This window comes from Marmota monax, unplaced genomic scaffold, assembly GCF_021218885.2.
Source record: "Marmota monax isolate L192 unplaced genomic scaffold, Marmota_monax_Labrador192_F-V1.1 WCK01_AAM20220418_F8-fsc00256, whole genome shotgun sequence".
In the NCBI taxonomy this organism is placed as follows: domain Eukaryota; kingdom Metazoa; phylum Chordata; class Mammalia; order Rodentia; family Sciuridae; genus Marmota; species Marmota monax.
In genome coordinates, this window is record NW_026692286.1 from 1,029,225 (window position 1) to 1,051,667 (window position 22,443).

The 22,443-nt window shown below is 32.3% G+C and overlaps 1 protein-coding gene across 5 annotated transcripts in view; it reads right to left on the reverse strand.

The window, feature by feature from the left end:
* The window catches only part of Ift80 (intraflagellar transport 80), a 140,902-nt gene that overhangs the window by 38,551 nt on the left and 79,908 nt on the right, over window positions 1-22,443 (reverse strand). For all 5 annotated transcript variants that reach the window (XM_058578329.1, XM_058578330.1, XM_058578327.1 and 2 more), the window contains 7 exons: window positions 19,747-19,865; window positions 16,947-17,021; window positions 12,998-13,161; window positions 5,642-5,706; window positions 2,363-2,498; window positions 1,821-1,968; window positions 198-369 (listed from right to left, as the gene is read on the reverse strand). In XM_058578329.1, coding sequence (XP_058434312.1) covers window positions 198-369; window positions 1,821-1,968; window positions 2,363-2,498; window positions 5,642-5,706; window positions 12,998-13,161; window positions 16,947-17,021; window positions 19,747-19,865 — 879 coding nt within the window. The remainder of the gene's footprint in view (window positions 1-197; window positions 370-1,820; window positions 1,969-2,362; window positions 2,499-5,641; window positions 5,707-12,997; window positions 13,162-16,946; window positions 17,022-19,746; window positions 19,866-22,443) is intronic.

Here is a 22,443-nt window from a genome sequence, read left to right on the forward strand (position 1 = left end):
ACTACTGATCTAATTATAGCTTCTTCAAAGAATAAATCACACAGCAATTCCTCTGAATTGCTCATGTTCATTTATAAAGCAAAAGACATGATCCTATTTATAAAATTTGTACTCCTTAGTTTTATCATTACTCATCATGCAAAAAGGTAAACCCATTCACAATATATACATAACTATGTATCTGAAATGTAAAGTACCTTAACAAAGCGACAAAGTCTTACAGCATCCTCCCATTTTGAACTGCTTACATATTCATGGAGAATAGCAGGATATGGTGATATGCTGATGTGTACCAGGGAGCCATCAGCTCTTCTTATAGTTACCTGATTTCCAACAAAACTCACAATATGAGGATTTTTATTAAATTCACTGTTAAAAAATAACAAAAGGCAATTTAAGGTCACATTCTGAGCAAAATTTTCATAGTAATAAATTTGAGAAGTAGACCCCTGACACGCATAGGGAGTTTTCAAACTCTAAAATGTTCCCTCCAAAGTTATATATGTATTCAAATAAATATTTGAATCTAACTTGCTATATGCACATATTTGAAGAAATATATACTTTCAATCTAAAGTGACAAAAGTTCTTATGTAGTTGAAGCTATTCTTAAAAGCATCTAAAGTGACCTTTTGCTAGTTTGGACCTTGTGTTCCCTCAAGGTCCATGTGGTTAAAGGCTTGCTCCCAAGGGTGATGCTCTGAGGAAGTGATGGGGCCTAGTAGGAGGTCTTTAGGTCATTTGGGAGAATGCCCCTCAAGGGACAGTGGGACCTTAGCCCCTTTCTCTATGTCTATTTCACTTTTGAGACATAAGTGGGTGGTTCTGCTCCACCATATGCTCCTACCATGATGTGTTACCTCACCACAGGTCTAAAAGCAACAGGGCCAACCAATCATGGTCTGAAACTAAACCAAAATACGCCTTTTCTCTTTATAAGTTAATTATATCAGATATTTGTTACAGTGATAGAAAGTTAACACATATTTTTTCCATCTTAAGATAAATCATGTAAATGATTAAATAACTAAACTTTTGTTTTTAGAAGTAAAAGAGGTAAACTAATAAAAATTAAGCTGAATTCCAAGATTATATATTAGTTTCTAATAATAAAAAGGTAAACTTTAAATAAGTAACTAACTTCATTAATTTAAAAATTAAGTGGTTTTATTTTGCTATCCCTCTGATTTTCCTATGGCCGTCAACTCAAATATTAAAAATGAACTCAAATTCTAGGCATGTAGTCAGTGGTAGAGCACTTGCTTAGCCTAAGGCCCTGGGTTTGATCCCCAGCACTGCAAAAACAAACAGACTCAGAACAGATTTGAAAACCAAGTTATGGTTTTCATAGAAGCCTTTTCTCAAACTTATATTTTCTCCAAGAGTTTTCCTATAATCTTTTTTTTTTTTTTTTTTTTTACTTTTAGTCTAAACCAAAAAATTCAATTTAAAAGACATATACATTCCTGAATGTCTTGAAGTCTATGATAATCTGTGTTTTGGGTAGTTATCACAAAGTTGTGCTTCACTGAAAAATCTTAACAGTGCCTGTATTAAAATCACTAAATCACATTGAAGAAAATTATCGAAGCTACCATTAAATACTACTAAGCTTGAAAATTATATTAAGAGGCAAATAAATAGTTCATATTATATATTCAATTCAATTCCATCACTTAGACCTCATTAAGCTAGTTTTAGCTGATCAATTTATTTGATTAAAATAAGATACCATGTAGAATTGAAATCAGAGTGAATATATGACAGTCTATTATAGTTTCATTTACCACAACACAGATTTCTATGTAGTAAAATGTTACCTTGCATCTCTTTCATACAAAGTTTTAGGCAAAATGTCTCTGTCCACATAAACCGTATTGGGGTAATACCACACTGTGAATCGCGTATCTTGAAGTCCACAAAGGATATTGCATGTATCACACCATGCCAAAGTATGCACCATTGTTCCTTAATTTAACAAGAATATTAATGTTCTATTAGTTTTGATATATAAGTATCAAAAATACATCTTTAAAATCAGCTAACAAGATCCCATTTAACTTTTGGTAATGATGTCTCTACTTTCTGAATGTATGATGATAAAACATTCAAAATTCACATAAAAATTAATGAACATATTTGAATCTTCTACTTTAAGCCATTACATTTTTAATTTGTAGGTCTTTTTTTCAATGCCAATTTAGGTGCAGTAGTTAAAGACTTGATATTAAAATGGAGTGAAACAGCTAAGAAATGTGAGACCAAAACATTTTAAGATTCATTCAAGCAAGGAAAATGGTACATGACAGATAGAGTAGAGCTAAGAAAATAATTAAATATATAAAACATATTAAAATCTTACCAAGTTTGATAATTTGTTCTTCCTTCCCAAATCGTTTCACTGAAGTGATATAGAGATCTCTATTTTTATCAATGAATGCAATTTTTCTATCATTGGTAAGTCCTTTTTGATCCAGAGCAATTTCCAAGATTTCATTCTAAAATTTTAAAAAATATATAAATGTTGGACTAGTTTTAGTTGCAATACCATTTTGATCATTTAATCATAATATTTATTTAAAGATCAATTAAATGTCACGTATTTATAATGATAAAATGTCCCTTTTAAATAATTTTAAGTTGCCAATATATTAATAATTCAAAAGCTACACTAAAATTTAGCTTCTTTTCCTACAATCCAAGGGAAAGATAGCCTTTAAAACATAATAAAGTGTATATAGATATGCTGTACACTGAGAAACGTGCTGAATTATCCATAAAGGATCAGGTGAAAAAGGTGGGGCAAATGAGAGGTTTAGTTCAATGAACAAGCCCTTCTTACCAAAATGTATTCTAAGTTGGGCACGGTGGTGGCATGCAGCTCAGGAGGCTGAGACAGGAGATCACAAGTTCAAAGCCAGCCTCGGCAAAAGCGAGGCACTGAGCAACTCAATGAGACCTTGCCTCTAAATAAAATACAAAATAGGGCTGAGGGTGTGGCTCAGTGGTCAAGTGCCCCTGAATTCAATCCCTGGTCCCCCCTATCACAAAAAGAATGTATTCTAAGTATACTAGCTAATACCTATATCTTAAGAATTAGTTAAAAATAAAATTTGGACATATGTAGAAATATTTCATTCTTCCAGAGCCTTAGATTCTATAGATTTTTCATATTCATTTCCTGTGAAATAGGAAATCTTATATAGGTATTATTATAATACTTATTTTGCAAATCAGACCCATATTTGTTAAGCAATTTTGCTCAGAAAAATTTGGTACCAAACAGATCTGAAACTTAACAACTCAGCCTCCTGATTCCAAGACCATTGCTTTTCCAGAAATAAGAGTACTTCTGGCATCCTACATTAAGCTACCATATTGGCTAGTAAGATAAACTTTCTTATAACTTAGAAATGGTTTAGAATGGATTCATTTCAATTCAATCCAAAAGGGATTTCTGGGGGATCATAGAACATGGTCTGACTAGGTTGCCCAGGCTGGTCTTAAATTCCTGGCCTCAAGCAATCTTCCTGTGTTAGCTTCTCAAGTAGCTGGAACTACAGGTGCATGCCACAGTGTCCAGGGATTTATTTATTTATTATTTATTTATTTATTGCCTACTGTGTCTGAAGTTAGGAACTGTGAATTCAACAAGAATCATGATCATCAAGTCATTGTATCTACGTGTACTGTAATTAACACCTTTTAAAACAAAACAAAATATACGTCTATCCAAATTGATAGGTCATATTCAAATACATTTTTTGTTAAATGCAGCTCTTTTCTGGAATACCACAATTTATATTTTAAGGAAGTAAAGAATTTTGTTCTATGTATATTAAGACATGCATGAAATATACAGCTAGAAATTTTCAAAATGGAAACCTTTTAAAGAAATTGATTTTTGCCAGGTGTAGTGGCACATACCTCTAATCCTAGCAACTGACATAAGAGAATTGCAAGTTAAAGGCCAGCCACAGCAACTTAGCAAGACCCTCCCCAATTTAGTGAAACCCTGTTCTCAAAATAAAAAATAAAAAGGACTGGGGATGTAGCTCAGTTATAAAGCACCTACCATTTAGCAAGTGCAAGGCCCTAGGTTTAATCCCCAAGCATTAATCCCCATCAAAATTAAACATGGACAATAATAATAATAATACCTATGCACAAAGGGGAGGAGTCTACCTTTTCATTTAGCAGGACTTCCCCATCTTCTAGTTCTACTCTCTCTATTTCTATTCTATTCATCCTGAGTCATTCTTTCTAGTGGGAGATGAAAGTAATTTTTTGTTCATTAGAACCTTCTACTTTGCCCTGTACTAATTAATATTCATTTAATAACACAAAGATTTGAGTTCTAGATTGGGTTGTTATTATTTGGGAAATTTATTTTTTAGATACTTATTTCTACTGAAAAGGAAAAATTTTCATCTTGATTTAAAATGACTTATAAAGGAGAGGTTGTAGGGAAACAGGCAATGCATGTATTCCTAAGTGAGACTGATTCACTCTCTTTGGAAGATAACTTGACAACTCTCATTAAAATTACAAATGCTCATGTCTTTCGGGCCAGAAACATTTCATGAATTAATGCCAGTTATACTAGAACTGTAGCAAGAAGAACTAGTACTGTAGCAAGATGATGTATAAGCAAAGTAACTCACCTTGGCAGTACTATAAAAGCAAAAGACTAGAGAGAACTTAAGTGTCCACCCTCTGGGCCCAGGTTAAATAAATTCTGATATATCCATAAAATGTACATTATATGGTAGAAGGAAAAAGGATTGGGAAAGCACAGTATGTATAGATACGGAAAAATCTCCAGAAATAGTGTGTTGTGTGAAAATAGCAAGGTGCCAAGCTATACACTACATTTTTGGTTAAGAGGAGGAAAAAGATCAAATATCAGTTTTGTTTGTACATACACTAAAAATTTATGAAAGTATATATGAGACTAATAACAGTGGTTACTTATTTGATAGGGAGTAACTGTATTCATGAGTAACAGGTATAATAGTAAAACTTTTTCATGTTTTTTGATTTCTGAACCACATCAATGAATGTATCCATTATTCAGATTTAAAAACAGCACTTATAGAAAGAAGAATACAATTTAGAGTAACAGTTTTTTAGAAGTATAAAACAACTGAGTTAAAAGCATCTTAAGACCCAACACATCACTTGTTTGACACAGTAATATAATGAGCTCCTTTTTTTAGGATTAAAAAAATGAAAAGCCAATAAAAAATTTTTATACTTCTTTATGGAGTAATTATAGTCTTAAAGAAAATGCTGTTTAAGGATAAATCAATGAAAAAACTGCAAGAGGTTTAAAATAAAAATTAGCTTTTATTTATTGCTAGGTTCTGAAAGCTTAATCAGTATAAAATATGCTGTTGAAAAGCACTAAAAAGCCTGGAAAATAGACATATCAGTCAGATCCTTTTATTCAATTAATTTTCATAATAGCTTCCTATTGCAGATTTTATCTGAGCCTAGTCTTTGTGACATTTTTAGGCAAACTATGTAAAATGCACACTGATTTTAAATATAAGACTAATTTCTGTTCTCCTCCTTGAAACTATTTTTAAAAGTAAACAAAAAGTAGTTATTTACATTAGAAATAGCTAATGTCCATTACCTTATGAGAAAGAAGCTTCCCATCACCTAGTGGTTTTCCAGTTGATGCCTCAAAAAGGAAGATTACTTGAAAAAAAAGGTATAACATTACATGGTGTTTTATATTAGCATTTTTATTGGTAAATTTTGGGAGAATTATCATAATCCTCATGAGAAATTATTTAACTCTCTGAAACTCTGAGTATCTATTGGCAAAGAAAAACAACCGCATCAAATTCCTTTTTATTAATGGGGTTACATTCCTTATGAAAACAGTGGAAATGAATATTCCTAAAACATACATTTATTTAAAACTGTTATTTATCTAAGGCATCAATGCCTCTCTATAGGCTCAACAATGGAAATTCAAATTTGTAATTCTGCTATCTCTGGTTTAGACCCATACATCATAGAATATCACATCCCACAAAGAAAAAATGTGTCAGGTGCTATGATGCCAGACAACATGTGCTGCTAATTTTCTGTCATTGTGGGTTCCTGGCTGGAAGCTTTAAAAACCCTTAAAATTTCCTGAGTGACAGGACTTTCTTTGTTATATCAATCAGAATCTTGGTGGGTACCTGGAAAACCTCAGGACAGGGCTGATAATCAAAAGCACCAAGCATGTGATTTGAAGGATGGAACTTTTATGTTTCTGACCTCTGGAGATAGGAATAAGACTGAAGATTATAGCATTCTGAGATAGGGGCAAAAGACAAGTAGTCAGCTAGATAATAAATGATCTTAGAAAAATGAGGGTTGGCTATCAAAGAAAAGGAAATGGGTTGCTAACAGCTAACTTTCCCCTTCTCTGCCCCATGGGTTGCTAACACCTCTGGGAATGCACAAGTGATTACCCCTGTGCTCCTGCTCCTTAAGCTGGGATTAAAACAGGGATTCTGGGATTTATAAATGAGACAAGACCATCCCCTCCCCCAAATTCTCAGCTATGGGCCCCCTTCTCTGCTGTCTCTGTACCTGCCTCTTTCTTAAGTAAGACTTGCTTTCTATGTTTGCTTGGGTGTTTCTCGGGTGTTTAATCTTCAACACCTGGGGATAAGGACCCGTTCCTGATTTCCAAGTTCTCTATCTCCAATTCCAACCTTTCTATGATGTTCTGAAGAAGCCTGAAACAAATGCTGCCTCTATTCCCTTTTCTGTTTCACCAAAGTTTCTCCTACTCTCAAACATGACAGTGGTTTTGAGATACATATAATAATATATATAAAGCATATTTAATTCAAGAAGACCATATTTTTAATAAATTATTAGCTTGTAGAACGCCATAGGATGTTAAGTTTGAGGTTGGTTACTGGCTATATTCACAGAGAAAATCCCATTACAATATTTAGTTATATTCTAAGATTGTCAATTATGTTGAGAAAAATGAAAAAAATACTATAGCAGAGATCTTAATTAAACACATAAAGAAAAATTAGAAAAAAATTGTCTTCCATTTTAAAAAGTACTTTGGGCTTGGCTAAAGCCAATTATTTTCATAGCTATACAAATGAATAATGTTTTAAAAAAGCCTTCTATCCTTTTTCTAACTGTACATATTATATAGAGCTAGGTATATGTGGATGAACTCATCTACTTTTTCCCTCAACTGTAAGTAGATCTGATCTATGGGAGGTTAGACCTGTGTTTCAATGTTCACATATAACAGAAACTGGCAGAGGGAACAACTAAGGAGCTGGGAGCTAAGAGTTGCTTCTAGACATAAACAACTGCTCCCTAATTTCCACTCCCACACACCCAGACATCTTTCTAATAATTACCCACACTAATATCAAAGCATATCTCTGCAAGGTAGATGGGGGGAAAGAAGGAAGGTAAAAGCAGTAATTCTAGTACTTAATCACTCAAAGAGACATTCAAAGTTACCAACATCTACTTATTGAGCACTTATTACAATGTAGAGTACTATACTTGACCCAAGAAACCTAACTATAAAGGAGCTCTCAAATTAAGAAGAAACCATTGATATCACATGTAGATGGCTCCCTCTACACGTTAAAGATGCCAGGTACTTCAATTATGTTTACTATTATTAGAATAGTAAACATAATATTACTTAGCCAAAATAGGAAAATATTTTCCCTCTCAATTTTCTAACTTTTTTTTTAAATTTATTTTTTAGCTGTAGTTGGACACAATACTTTTATTTCGTTTACCTGTTTTTATGTGGTGCTGAGAATCGAACCCAGGGCCTCACACGTGCTAAGCAAGCACATTACTGCTGAGCCGCAACCCCAGCCCTTCCCTCTCATTTTATTCATGTTCTACAATAATTTTATTTTAGTCTTTGTGATTTTCTGTTTACAGCAAAATAGAACTAACTGCATAACTAAAATAGTTATAGCTTAATAGTCAATAGCTTAACAATCAAACTTTATATAAATAATTATTGGCATATAAATATATATATATTTCTGGAAATGTTCATAATTCCTCTAGCTCTAAAATTTTATGAATTATCAGAAGAATAAAGACTAATGAAATACAAGCTAAGTGCAATAGTGCACACCTGTAATTCCAGAAACTCAGGTGACTGATGCAGGAGGACAGCAAGTTGGAGGCCAATTTCAACAATTTAGTTAGACTCTGCATCAAAATAAAATTTAAATTACAAAGGACTTGGGATGTAGATAAGCAGTAGTGTGCTTGACGAGCATGTATAAGGCCCTGGGTTTGATCACCAGTATTGAAAAAAAAATAGTAGTAGTAAAACATGTTTTGTATGTAAATTGATTATAGAAAAAACAAGCTTATATTCAGTTGGAAATACACATACTTTATTAAAAGTTTTTAGCCAGAAATGAAGTTGTTTAAAAACAAATCAACTACCAAATGTCCTCTTTCAAAGAAAGCCTAAATAGCTAGAATTACTCTATTTTAGAGTATGAGAGGTGATACTACCTGAAAATACTGAAAATTAAAAAGTGGGATAGTTTCCTAGCTCCTTAGTTTCATCTTCCATGGCCGGAACTAAACACTCAAGTTAGATTTTTTTAGTAAAGTGTTAACAGTAACAGACAATGTTTTACAACATGCATTAAAAAAGAGAAACGGCTATTTAATAGTTGTATACTAGGATTTAGAGATTATTCACCCTCCTGGTTTTCCTCTTATCTCACTAGCTCCTCTTTCTCTTACTTGTCTTTAATATCAATGTGCTCAGTCAGTACTTGGTTTCTTTCTCTATATACACTTTTTCCCAGGTGATTTCATTCTGTGCCAAGGCTTTAAGCACTAGGAGTATACCAGTAACTTCTACATTTAAATCACTACACCCAACTTCTCTCCTGAGCCGTGTACTTATTTACCCTGTTGTTTACTTTTCATTTCTTTCTCTTTTTTATTTGTTCATATTAGTTATACATGATAGTAGAATGTATTTTGACATTTTATACATATATGAAATATAACTTCTCATTCTTATGTTTGTACATGATGTGGAATTACATTGGTAGTGTAATCATAAGTGCAAATAGGATAGTAATGTCCAATTCATTCTACTATTTTTCCTATTCCCATTCTCCCTCCCTTCCCTTCATTCCCCTTTGTCTAATGCAAAGTACTTCTATTCTTCCCTACAACTAACCCCTTATTATGAGTTAGCATTCACGTATCAGAGAAGATATCCTGCCTTTGGTCTTTTGGGATTGGTTTATTTCACATAGCATGATAGTACTAGATCCATCCATTTACTGGAAAATGACATAATTTCATTCTTTTCTATGGCTTAGTAACATTCCATTGTGTATATATACTACATTTTCTTCATCCTTTCATCTGTTGAAGGGCACCTAGTTTGGTTCCATACCTTAGTGTTTGCATCACTGCTGATCATATGCTGATTTTAAGACCTTTGCGTATAAACCAAGGAGTGACATACCTGGGTCAAATGGTGGTTCCATTCCAAGTTTTCTAAAGAATCTCCATACCACTTTCAATGATGGTGGCACCAATTTGCAGTCCCACCAGCAATGTATGAGTATGCCTTCTTCTCCACATCCTCATCAACATTTATTGTTGCTTGTGTTCTTGATAATTGCCATTCTGACCACGGTGAGATTGTATTTGTATTCTAATTGCTAGAGATAATGAACATTTTTCCATATGTTTGTTGATCAATTGTATTTCTTCTTCTGTGAAGTGTCTGTTCAGTTCCTTAGTCCATTTATTGATTGTATTATTTGTTTTATTGGTGTTGAGTTTTTTGTTCTTTACATAACTTGGAGATTAATGCTCCATCTGAGGTACATGTGGTAAAGATTTGCTCCCATTCTGTAGGTTCTCTGTTCAGGTTGTTGATTGTTGCCTTTGCTGTAAAAAGGCTTTTTAGTTTTGATTCCATCCCATTTGTTAAATCTTAATTTTACTTCTTGCACTTTAGGAGTCTTGTTAAGGAAGTCAGTTCCTAAGTCAACATGTTGGAGAATTGGGCCTACTTTCTCTTCTATTAGGCCCAGGGTCTGTGTTCTAGTTCCTAAGTCTTTGATCCACTTGAGTTAATTTTTGTGCAGGGTTAGAGATAGGGGTTTAATTTCATTTTGCTACATATGGATTTCCTGTGTTCCTAGCAATATTAGTTGAAGAAGCTATCTTTTCTCCAATGTATGCTTATGGTGCATTTGTCTAGAAAGACCTGACTATATTTATGTCGGTTTGTCTCTGTGTCATCTATTCTGCACCATTGGTCTATGTGTCAGCTTTGGTGCCAATATCATGCTGTTTTTCTTATTATAGCTGTGTAGTATAATTTAAGGTCTGGTATTGTGATGTCTCCTGTTTAACCTTTCTTGCTTTGGCTATTTTGGGCCTCTTACTTTTCCAAATGAATTTTATGATTGCTTTTTCTATTTCTATGAAGAACGTCATTGGAATTTTAATACATTAAATCTGTATAGCGCTTTTGGCAGTAAGGCCATTTCAAGAATGTTAATTCTGCCTATCTAAGAGCATGAGAGAACTTTCTAGCTTCTAAGATCTTCTTCAATTTCTTTCTTTAGTGTTTTATAGTTTTTATTGTAGAGGTCTCTCACCTCTTTTATTAGATTCCCAAATATTTTATTTTCTTTTTTAGGCTATTATGAATTGGGTAATTTTCCTAATTTCTCTTTTAGTAGATTCATCACTGATGTACAGGAATGCAAATGATGTATAGGAATGTTAGCTTTATTTTCTGCTACTTTGCTAAATTCATTTGTGAGTTCCAGAAGTTTTCTGGTAGAATTTTTTGGGTCTTCTAGATATAGAATCATGTCATTGGCAAATAGGGATAGTTTGAGTTCTTCTTTTCCTTTTTGTATCTCTTTAATTTCTTTTATCTGTCTGATTGCTCTGGCTAGAGTTTCCAGGACTGTGTTGAATAAAAGTGGTAAAAGAAGGCATTCTTGTCTTGTTCCAGTTTTTAGAGGGAATGTTTTCAATTTTTTTCCATTAGAATGATGTTGGCCTTGGGTTTAGCATAGATAGCTTTTATAGTGTTGAAGTATGTTCCTATTACCCCTAGTTTTTCTAGTATTTTGAACATTAAAGGTTTCTCTATTTTTGTCAAATGCTTTTTCTGCATTTATTGGTTTACTTCCATCTCTGCGTGATGTCTATGAAGCATTTAAACATATCATGACAAAAACAGAACTACTGATTTACAAACCCCTTCAAAACTTCCTCCCTGTTTTTTCTCTTCCATCTCACTTAACTAGGGCAAAAGCCTATAAGATAAAAAGGCTTACTTCCCCAGTTTCCTGTATGCTTATATCCTTACCATAGTCCAGTCTCTATGTGATCTGGTTCTTGCCTCTCTCTCTGTCCTCATCTCTTGCTACTCTTTCATGGTCACCCAATTACATGGCCTTCTGGCAATTCCTTTTAACATGCCAAGCATTCTCATCTCAGAATCTTTCCTATAGTCATTCCCCTTCCTCATTTCCAGAATGTCCCAATCCCTCACTTTACATTAGTTTGCTTCACAGCATGTGTAGATAGATAGTGTAGAAAATAAACAAACATATAATAAACTATCTGTTCCTTTTTATATCTTAAAAAAAAAAAAAAGTATTTGGCCCACAGTAAGAATTCTGTAACATCTGCCAGATAATTGAATCTTTAATACAGTGATACCTTAATAAAATGGTTTCACAAATGCCAAATGTCATCTTTGATATAAGTAGAGCAACTAAGAATAGAATAGGGAGGAAGAACATGAGAAGAAGATCACCATTAAATAGGGTTGGGGGGGGGGAAGAGAGAGAGAAGGGAAACTGCATGGTAAAGGAAGGAGACCCTCATTGTTATACAAAATTACATATAAGAGGAAGTGAGGGGAAAGGGGAAAAAAAAACAAGAGAGAGAAATGAATTACAGTAGATGGGGTAGAGAGAGAAGATGGGGGGGAAGGGGGATAGTAGAGGATAGGAAGAGCAGCAGAATACAACAGACACTAGTATGGCAGTATGTAAAAAAGTGGATGTGGAAACGATGTGAATCTGCAATATGTATACGGGGTAAAAATGGGAGTTCATAATCTGCTTGAATCAAATGTATGAAATATGATATGTCAAGAGCTTTGTAATGTTTTGAACAACTAATAATAAAAAAATAATAATAAAATCAATTTAAAAAATTTTAAAAAAATTAAATAAAATGGTTTCATTGTACTATGAAATTCCAAATCACTTAACAAAGTTATTTATAAATACTAAACTGGCCAAGGTTTTAATAGAAATTTTATTCATACCTTTCTTCCACTTTATTAACTTAGATTTTTTACTTTTTGATGCCAGGGATTAAACCCAGAGGTGATTAACCATTGAGTGATATAGTAAAAGTCCCCTTCTCCCCACTTTTTTTTTTTTTTTTTTTTTTGAGACAGGGTCTTGCTAAATGGTGAGGCTGCCCTTGAACTTGCTATCCTCCTGTCTCAGCCTCCCAACTGTGATCACAGTTGTGGGCCACTGTGCCTGACTTCATTAACTTAATTTTAAAACATGTAAAAACAACAAATGGTATAATGAAGTACAATATTCACTCTGTTACCAAATGAAGAAAACAGGAATATTAAAAAATTAATACACATTTTAAGATCACAATCTTTAATTAAAACTCTACCAATAGCCATTGAATAAAGATTTATTTCTTACCACCAATCTTGGTTGTTATAACAATATGTATGTGTTCTATCAATTGGGTATGATATAACAACTTTAGTTCTTATGTAATTCAAATTTAGAACAAATCACGAAGTTTATGACTGTCACATAAAGTTAACATATTAATAGATAAGAAAATGCAAGTTAATTTATGAAAATTTTATAGCATTAACAAATTTCATGGAAACTGGCTGTGGAAAATTATAAGATGTACTTACTTTTTTCATCAGCTTTGTCTTTTATTGCTATAGTATCATTACTCAGAGACACAGTCTGTGCATTAAGAATATCTGTTCTCATTCCAGGAAATTTTGGAGAAGAAATGAAGCGCCCTTCATAGGAATATAAATAGATACCACCACCATCTACAAGAAGAAAATGTCTAAAAAATAAAGAATAAAAATATGTTCTCAGAGAGGAAGATACTATATTTTCATTTTATATTAAAGAATAATTTATCCTAGCCCAGACATGTAATCCCAGCAGCTCAGGAAGCTGAGGCAGGAGGATTACAAATTTAAAGTCAGTCTTAGCAACTTAGCAAGGCCCTAAGCAACTTAGTGAGAACCTGTCTCAAAAGTGAAAACACTGGGGGCTGGGGATACAGTTCAGTGGTTAAGAGTCCCTGAGTTAAATTCCCAGTATCAAAAAAAAAATTAAAAAAAAAAAAAAAAAAAAAAAAAAAATATATATATATATATATATATATCTCCTTTGCAAAAATCTAAATCTAAATAATAAAATCCAAATAATAAAATCTAAATAATAATAACAATACAAAGTAAAGATGCTTCTCTGACTTTAAAATCATATGCCAATCATTAATATATATTCACATATAAACCTTACACATTTTTTACAACAGGGTTTCAGATTCATTTGCTATGTTGACAGTTAATATTAAGGCATAGGGCTCTGTGCAATATTTTATTGGCTTATATAACTATTTTATGGCTGCTACATTTTTCCTTTGAAAAAGGATAAACATTGTAAGAAATAATTAAAACAATAAAGAGAAAACAAAAGACTTCTTGTGACTTACCTTTACAGAGATAACTATGGCAAAAAAAATATGGATACATTTTCATAATTACTTCTTAACTCACTTTTTGTGATGGATATTAATTTCAAATTAAATTAACTGTTTTAGCGAGTGTCTATAGTGTGTATACATCTCTGTATATCTATTCTACTTAATTCGTATATAGCTTCTAGAAGCATAATTACTGGATCAAAGGATATATACTTTTAAAAATTTAATATGTGGGCCGGGATTGTGGCTCTGTGGCAGAGTGCTTGCCCCGCATATATGAGGCACTGGGTTTGACTCTCAGCACCACAGATAAATAAATGAATAAAATATAGGTCTACCAACAACTAAAAATATACATAAATTGTTTCAAAATTAAAATGTAACTGTTAAACTTCCTTTTGAAAGGTAATATTGATTTGTACACATACAACTAAATTGGTGAGGCTTTTACTTTGTGTTGACAACATTATTGTTAAAAAAAATGTTCAGGGTCTCAATATCCTTGATTCAGAACTATTTATTGATTCAGGAATTACTAATTATTCTAATTATTCAGGAATTACTAATTATTATGTACACACTTCAACTAAATTAATACCTAAGGAATGACAGGTAACAGTTAATTGAAGCAGTTTTCTTTGCATATCAGTATATGGCCATACCCATTAGTGTATGAAAACAATGTTTGTTGATCTTGACAAAGTGACACATTATATTAGTATATATTCTTTGTGTATATATTCTAAAATTTTTATATATATTTACATATATTTAAAATTTTTTCTTTTCTAAATAGAAGACTAGCTTTTAACTTTTAAGTAAATACCCTGTTTCTTTGGGCTAACATCTCTAACGGCATAAATAAGACCAATGGTAGGGGGTAACTAAAATATTCTTTACTTAATTATTTATACCATTAATATATGCTTTTACAAAGAAAACATCTAATAAATATACTTATAAACAATGTGTAATAAATAAATTTATTTGAAACTCTTGAAGTAAAAATCATTTCAGAAATATTGTTTTTAGATGCTGACATCTTAACTTTTAAATGGCAAAAATGACTTGTTTTAAAAATTTATAATTAATAAATGAATCATACATTTCAATTTCATTAAACAGATGTAAAATTTAACATAACATTTTCTTCATCACTCAATATCATCAGTATGATGACTATATTCTTCAGTAACAAAATGATAGCTTTGATACTCATGAGAATCTGTTGTTGCTCAGAATAATTATACTCTCAGCTGCACAGTTCTGTAATTTTAGTTTTCTCTATATTCCCTTGCCAGGCAGTCACTTTTCTTCCTGTCATTGTGCCAGCCTTTAACAGCTCATCAGCACTTTCTTCTAGTTTTCTATTTATAAAAAGCTGTGGGCTAGAAAACCTGATAAGAAACACGATTAAGAGCTGCCTAGGTGATGAATAAAAGGATAAGGAATAAAGTGCATTGTTTCACTGTAAAAGTATTTTAGGTAAATGTCAATTATATTTCCATATTTTATTCCAGGTTTTATTGAGTAGCTTTTCTAAGTCTATTTTTTGTTTTAGTAGGATATCACTGTACACGACAGACTGATAGTTTTCACAGAAAACTGCAGGTTCCTGGAGTAATATCTATTCCTAATTTACTCTAGTTAACTGGTCTCAAGTTCCTTAGTCTTTTACACAGTTCAGTGTCTTTGTAGAGAATATTATTTTTCAAACTTCAGGTCACAGCCCAGCAGTGGGTTATGAAATCAATGAATTTCAACCAATATTTTAAAACAAAGTTATGCCTGGGGTGTACTTCAGAGGCAGAGTGTGTCCTTAGCATGAGCAAATCCCTGGGTTCAATCTTCAGCAAGAGGGGAAGGGAGGGAAAGACAGAGAGAGAAAAGAAAGGAAAGGGAAGGGAAGGAAAGGAAGAAGGAAAAGAAAAGAGTAAAAGAGAAAAGAATAGGGGCTGGGGTTATAGCTTAGTGGTAGAGCCCTTGCCTCACACACATGAGGTACTGGGATTGATCCTCAGTACCACATAAAAACAAATAAGATAAAGATATTGTGTCCATCTTTTTTAAAAAAGAGAAAAGAACAAAAGAGAAGAAGAAGGAAAGAAATGGAGAAGAAAGAAAGGAAAAGAAAAACAAAGAAAGAAAAGAGAAAGGAAGCAGGCAGAGTGGCACATGCCTGTAATCCCAGCAGCTCAGGAGGCTAAGACCGGAGGATTGTTGAGTTCAAAGCCAGCCTCAGCAATGGCAAGGCACTAAGCAACTCAGTGAGACCCTGTCTCTAAATAAAATACAAAATAGGGCTGGGGATGTAGCTCAGTTGTTAAGTGCCCCTGGGTTCAATCACCAGTACAAGAGAGAGAGAGAGAGGGGGGGGGGGGGAGAATAGAAAATAGAGAAACCATGAGGTTCAAACTATTTCATAATTATTTGCCTGATTCACTCCCATTCTCTCATATCATTACTCCAATGTTCAGTTATAATGAACTCAACATTTAAAATAAATCAATACTTTTAAAACTTGTCAGTTTTAATTATTTTTCCTTTTTTTATTAAAGCATTATAGTTACACACAGTAGTCAGGTTCATTTTGACAACACTCATATATCCAAGGAATTTGATTTTAATCCCCATTCCTTCCACTTTTCCTCCCCTTCACCCTCCCCTTGTTCCCACTTCCTCTATTCTACTAATCTTTCTTTTGTTCCTTTATTTATTTACTTTTGATTGGTACTTTCTATATATACACAAAGGTGAAATTCCCTTTGGTATATTTATATGTTCATGTAACATGATTTTGTTAAATTCATTCCATGTTTTCCCCTTTCCCATCCTTCCTCTCTCCTTCTTGTTCAGTTTTAATTTTTAATACAGAAAATGCTGAAATATAACCTACATATAACCCTCAATTATTTTTTTAAAAATGTAAAAAAAATGTTGAGACTAAAAAGTTTCAGGACTTCTTATCTAAAAAGCATATTTATTGCTTCTAATTTTTAAACCTATAATATAAACAAATCTATTCCAAATAAGTAGTATATTGTTATATAAGTAGGATGCTTTAAAGACTGCTTTGCCCCTACGTGAAATATTTTAACCCTAAATCCAATAGGTAAACATAATAAACAAATTACCTTTCTGCCTGTAGAATTAAACTAACAGTTCCTTCTTTAAGATCAAATATAAGTGGTGTATTCCAGTTCTTTGTACTAAAAGACAGATAAAAGGAACATTATTAACATTTAAAATACTAAATTAACATTTAAAATACTCTTTTAAATATACAGGCACTCATTTTAAATAGTGATTTTAGTTTCACAGTAACTTTATTTGTACTTCTATTAAGGTATGTAGAATATTGCTCTGAAATTATTCGTTCTGTACCTGCAATTAGACTGTATCCCCAACTAGAAAGGAGACTCTCTCTCCCTTGCAACTAACACACAGCAGACACTCAACAAATACCTACTGCAGGTACTACAATACATGAATTAAAGAATACTAAGAATAAGCTACTTAATCACTGTGTCCTTTAGCTTTCATGAAATGGGAATAATACTAACATTAAACATAAAAGATAAAAATTTCTCAATAAATTATACCTATTATTACCTAAAATATGAGTAGGTTTTTTTAATTTAATGAAACTTTTTGGTGATGATAGGTCCCAAGACCTCCTCATTTCTACTATTGCTCCCTGGTATTTCATTTTAATAAATATTTTATAACAATACTATGTTGACAACCAGACAGGAGACAAGGTTAAACATATTACCTAATATGTTTTGCCACATATTAGGTAATATAAGAAAATTGAAATGACAAAGAATAAATAAATAGGAGCTGTATTTTACTTTGCTTTGGGGAAGGTAAGAAAATGATGCTAGGTATCCAACCCAGGCCCTTGCACTGACTATGCAAGTGCTCTATTACTCTATCATATCTCCAGCCCAAATTTTGGTATTTTTAAAAGCAAACTCTCTAATATGAGTAAGACCTAATGAAAGGAATCCTACAGATTCAAATGTTATGCTCTGTCTGTTGTAACTAGTAGAATAAATACCTTTTTTAGGGCAATGGAGAGCCCTAGTTTTCTTCAAACAACAAAGAAACTCAAACTAAAAAGATCTCTATTTTTCTCAACCCAATAAAAATTATTTAAATAACTGTATTAAGTGATTATAAGATTTTTCCCATGTTCTATAATCCTTTTCCCATATTTCAAGTTTTAATTTTGTATTTTTTTTTACTTTTCCCGAATTATTATTGTTCTTCCTATCATTTAAGAAGAAAAATTCATATAAAAGTGAACTGATTATTTCTTTATTCACTCTCCTGTTTCTCCTATTTCATTATTCCAGACTTGGCTGTTTTCCTGAGTTGCAGATTCTGATTAGCAGCAGATTTACACAGAGAAAGTAAGGATTTCTAAAAAATACAGCAGTTGTCAATTAAATTAATACCTTTGTTTTGTGTATTACTGGGCTTTAGGATTCCAAGAAAATACTATACATGTTTCAATTCATTCATTCATTCATTCAAAATATTTATAAGTACCTATACCACATGCTGGGTTCTGATGAGAAAGACATATATTCTCTATCCTCAATTTTATAGTCAATAATTAAACTATAATCACACCATGTTTTCTTCAAACAACAAAGAAACTCAAAATAAAAAGATCTCTATTATAAATACAAGCACAATGTTTTTTAAAATGTTTTCTTAAATCCTTAAGTATTCACAACCCTTGAAAGTATCATAGTGGTTACACAAGTTTTCTGGATAGTTGAGGACTCAATTGGAGGTAAAGTATAGTCAGATTGGACCAGTTGCTAAATTTTCAAGAATTTTTTAAATCAGAAAAAAAATTAAATAAAATTGGGATGTAAAATGAAATTTTATAGACTTACTATCAAGTAAATTATATTAAAAACAAAGGTAATAAATATTCAAAATATCACTTCTAGGTTATTTTATTATCTTTTACTATTATCTTTGCACCTGAAATTATTTATGTTTTATCTGTATGGCAGCAATACTACAAATATAATGGTTTGCTATTCTTCATCTCCTTTCAACTTTGCTCTCCATGAAATCACATTGTAGCTTAAAATTGGTCCTGGTGGAAATATTTTTACATCATGGAAATCATCAAAACTGCAATTCAGGTTTGTTTATTTCCAGAAAACCAGTTGTATGTTTAACAGTATGTCCTTTTAAGTTTTTCATGCAAGTTTCCTAGAAATGTTTATTGAATCATTCCCTGCCTTCCAATACAGAATATACTGAATAGATTTCCTTTAATCCATCATTTTTGGACAATTCTGGGCCATCAATACAAACATCCATGATTACCCTGGGCTATGATATTGTATCCTTACTAAATAAATCTGTTATCAGGATGCTAGCTGTCCCCTCTTATAGTAAATGGATGGTTCCTTTTCCCATCATTTATCAGGTGCTTCTAAGCTCTAAGTTTTGAAAAACATATATACAATAAATTCCTTGAAACTAAGAGTGAACACTATCTCAGAGAAGGTATTTCCTATTATAAAAGTGATCATTAACATTTGATGTACATACTTTATTAGATATATTTTCACTGTTCATTCATTGCTCACTTTTTCTCACTTCCTGGTTTGAGATAAGCTCAGGACAGGTGAGGTTTTGAGAAAAATTAAGTTTAAGCCAAACAATAATGATTTGAAAATTTGAAAATAAATTTATCATCATGGGGGCTGGGGATGTGGCTCAAGTGGTAACGCGCTCGCCTAGCATGCTTGAGGCACTGGGTTCAATTCTCAGCACCACATAAAAATTAAAATAAATAAATAAATAAATAAAGATATTGTGTCCACCTACAAAAAAAAACTAAAAAAAAATTTATCATCACAGACATAACTGAATTTTTAAGAAATGCAAGATGCTTACGAGAACACATAACATTGAAGAGACGTTGAAACAACTAAGTGTGCATAGTTCAAAGATGCTTTAATGACTCTATCACGGAATTCCAGCAAATCCACTGCATCGTTAAGAACATTTCGAACCTAAACAAGAAAAAATGAAATACCAACAAGCAACATTACAACACATCAAAATTTCAATTGAATGTTAGCAAGATTTTGAAACACACAAAAAATTCAATGCACTCTTGATTACCTAATCTCATAAAAAGAAGATTTCAACTAGGAATAAGATATTAAACACGTGAGTATAAAAATCAACAAAGTACAAATATAGATACTCTCTTAAAAGTAAATAGAAAAGACAAAAAATTTTAACCTTCAAGCCTCACTGATTGCTATAGCAATGGAGTAATAAAAGTGAAAAATGTTCCAACACTGAGATATAGTTAAATGAAGATGGCACAGATAAGTTGAAAAAAGACTACATGATTTCTGCCAAAAACAATAAGAATATCTCTTTTTAGTTTAGATTTTACTTTTAAATTAGGTTTTACAACAGGAGATAAAATTGCTTTAAAAATCAAAAGTGGAGTAGGAGTTATTAGTAAAGAAACCAAGATGCACAGAGTGGAGGATGCAAAAACACAGAGATAATATATAAGAAGGCTAAGGACCAATTAACAAGAAGATTTGCTTATTATAATTAAGACTGTTATAACATGCTAGTTTGTAAGGATTTTAACATTTGGTAATATTGCCTAAAATCTTGAAGGTAATGGACCAACCGCAACAAATCAATAAAAATGTTGAGTGATTTAAACTTACCAAGTTATCTGGTCAATATCAGAATGGGTAAGACAGTATAATAAGAGGTTTAAAAAAAGAAAGAGAAAAATAATGTAATTTTACCTACAATTCTCCTCAAAATGTTATTTTTTTCTAAAAATAATGTATCAGGTATTAATAAGCAATGAAATGATATGAAAAGATAGATAGGAAGATAAAGTAAAACTTCCTATAAGTACTTCTTCAAATTACTTCATGCCCTTATAAAAGAGGTCCACAGAACTACCTTGCCACTCCCAAGTGAGGACAAGAAGGCACTATTTATAAGTCAGAAAGTGGGCCCTCTTTAGACATCAAATTTGCATGCACCTTGATCTTGGACTTTCCAGCCTCTAGAACTGTGAAAAATGTTTTTGTGTTTATAAGCTACCACTAATGTGGTTTTATTATAGCAGCCTGAGCAGACTAAGACAAGTATATTTCATTTTTTAATGATCTGTTCCCCAACTCCCATCCCCATCAACATGCCATCACCATGACAAGAGAAAGCAAAATAAAGCTTATACTCTAGAATCCTATCACAAAGATAAACAAAACTATGAAATAACATACATATAGGCTATTTACTATAGCTCTATTTGCAATATCAAATGGCTGCAAATGCCCAAATGTTTATCAACAGGTTGAATAAACTATAGCACATTCACAAATAATATATAGCAGTACAATGCAATGAGGCAGTTATATGGAGTGACCTATAGGACATAAAGTAAAAATGTAAGATGCAGAACAATATATATAGTATGATATGTTTTATCTAAGACAGGGAAGGACATGAAGTTACATGGATTTGCCTATATTTGAAGAAAAAAAAAAACAAGAAACACTAAATAGTATTCAATAACAAATTATTAGAATAATCTACATTTTTTATTTCAAAACTATATTTTAGAACATACATAGCACCATTAATGTGTTTAGGAACAAAAATTTTCTTGTAAGAGAAAACAATTGCCAAGAACAAACGAAGAGTAAAACTTCTTAACTTTAAACACAAATTATGAACCTTAGTACATATTCATGATATATTTTTATCTATCAAAAACAAAAACATTTTGTCTAAAAGTATTGATCAAATCAGTACAAATGAGCCCATACAGCACCCAAGTACGTTCTATAAAAACATTTCCCTGGGGAAAAACCTGCTATGGGGTTCCCTCTTCCATTCTTCAATAAATTGTACTTTTTTTAAAAAAAAGGTAACAATGGGGCTGGAGATATGGCTCAAGTAGTAGCGCGCTCACCTGGCATGCATGAGGCACTGTGTTGGATCCTCAGCACCACATAAAAATAAAATAAAGATATTGTGTCCCACTAAATCTAAAATATAAATATTTTTTTAAAAAGGTAACATTTCCCTCTAACAGAAGATAGTGCTTCCTGGAAAAATGGCTGATTTTAAGTCTGATAGGAAATGCACAAAATAAGCCTAGAATATACTGTCACACCAGAAAGCAAGGACACTACTGAAATAATGTCAAAAGAACATAGGAGCCAACTGGCCAAAGATAGAACAATTTCATCATTAAAAACAATCACAACTGCAATGGCTGAAATATACCAAAAATGTTGACATCTCCAAGTTACAATGATAAAAACGCAAAATAAATTCACTGGAACCAGGCACAGTGCATGCCGGCAATCTCAGAAACTCAGGTGGCTCAGGCAAGAACATCAAAAGTTCCAAGCCTGTTTGGGCAATTTAGTGAGATTCTGTCTCAAAATAAAAAATAAAAAGGGGGTCAGATCCAAGATAACAGACTGGAGAGAGGCTGCATTCCTTCTCACTCCCTAACTCGGGATTCAAGCAGAGGAAATACTGTTGCCCCTGAGAAGTGTCAGTTTATTGATTGGGTTGTTTGTTTTTTTGGTG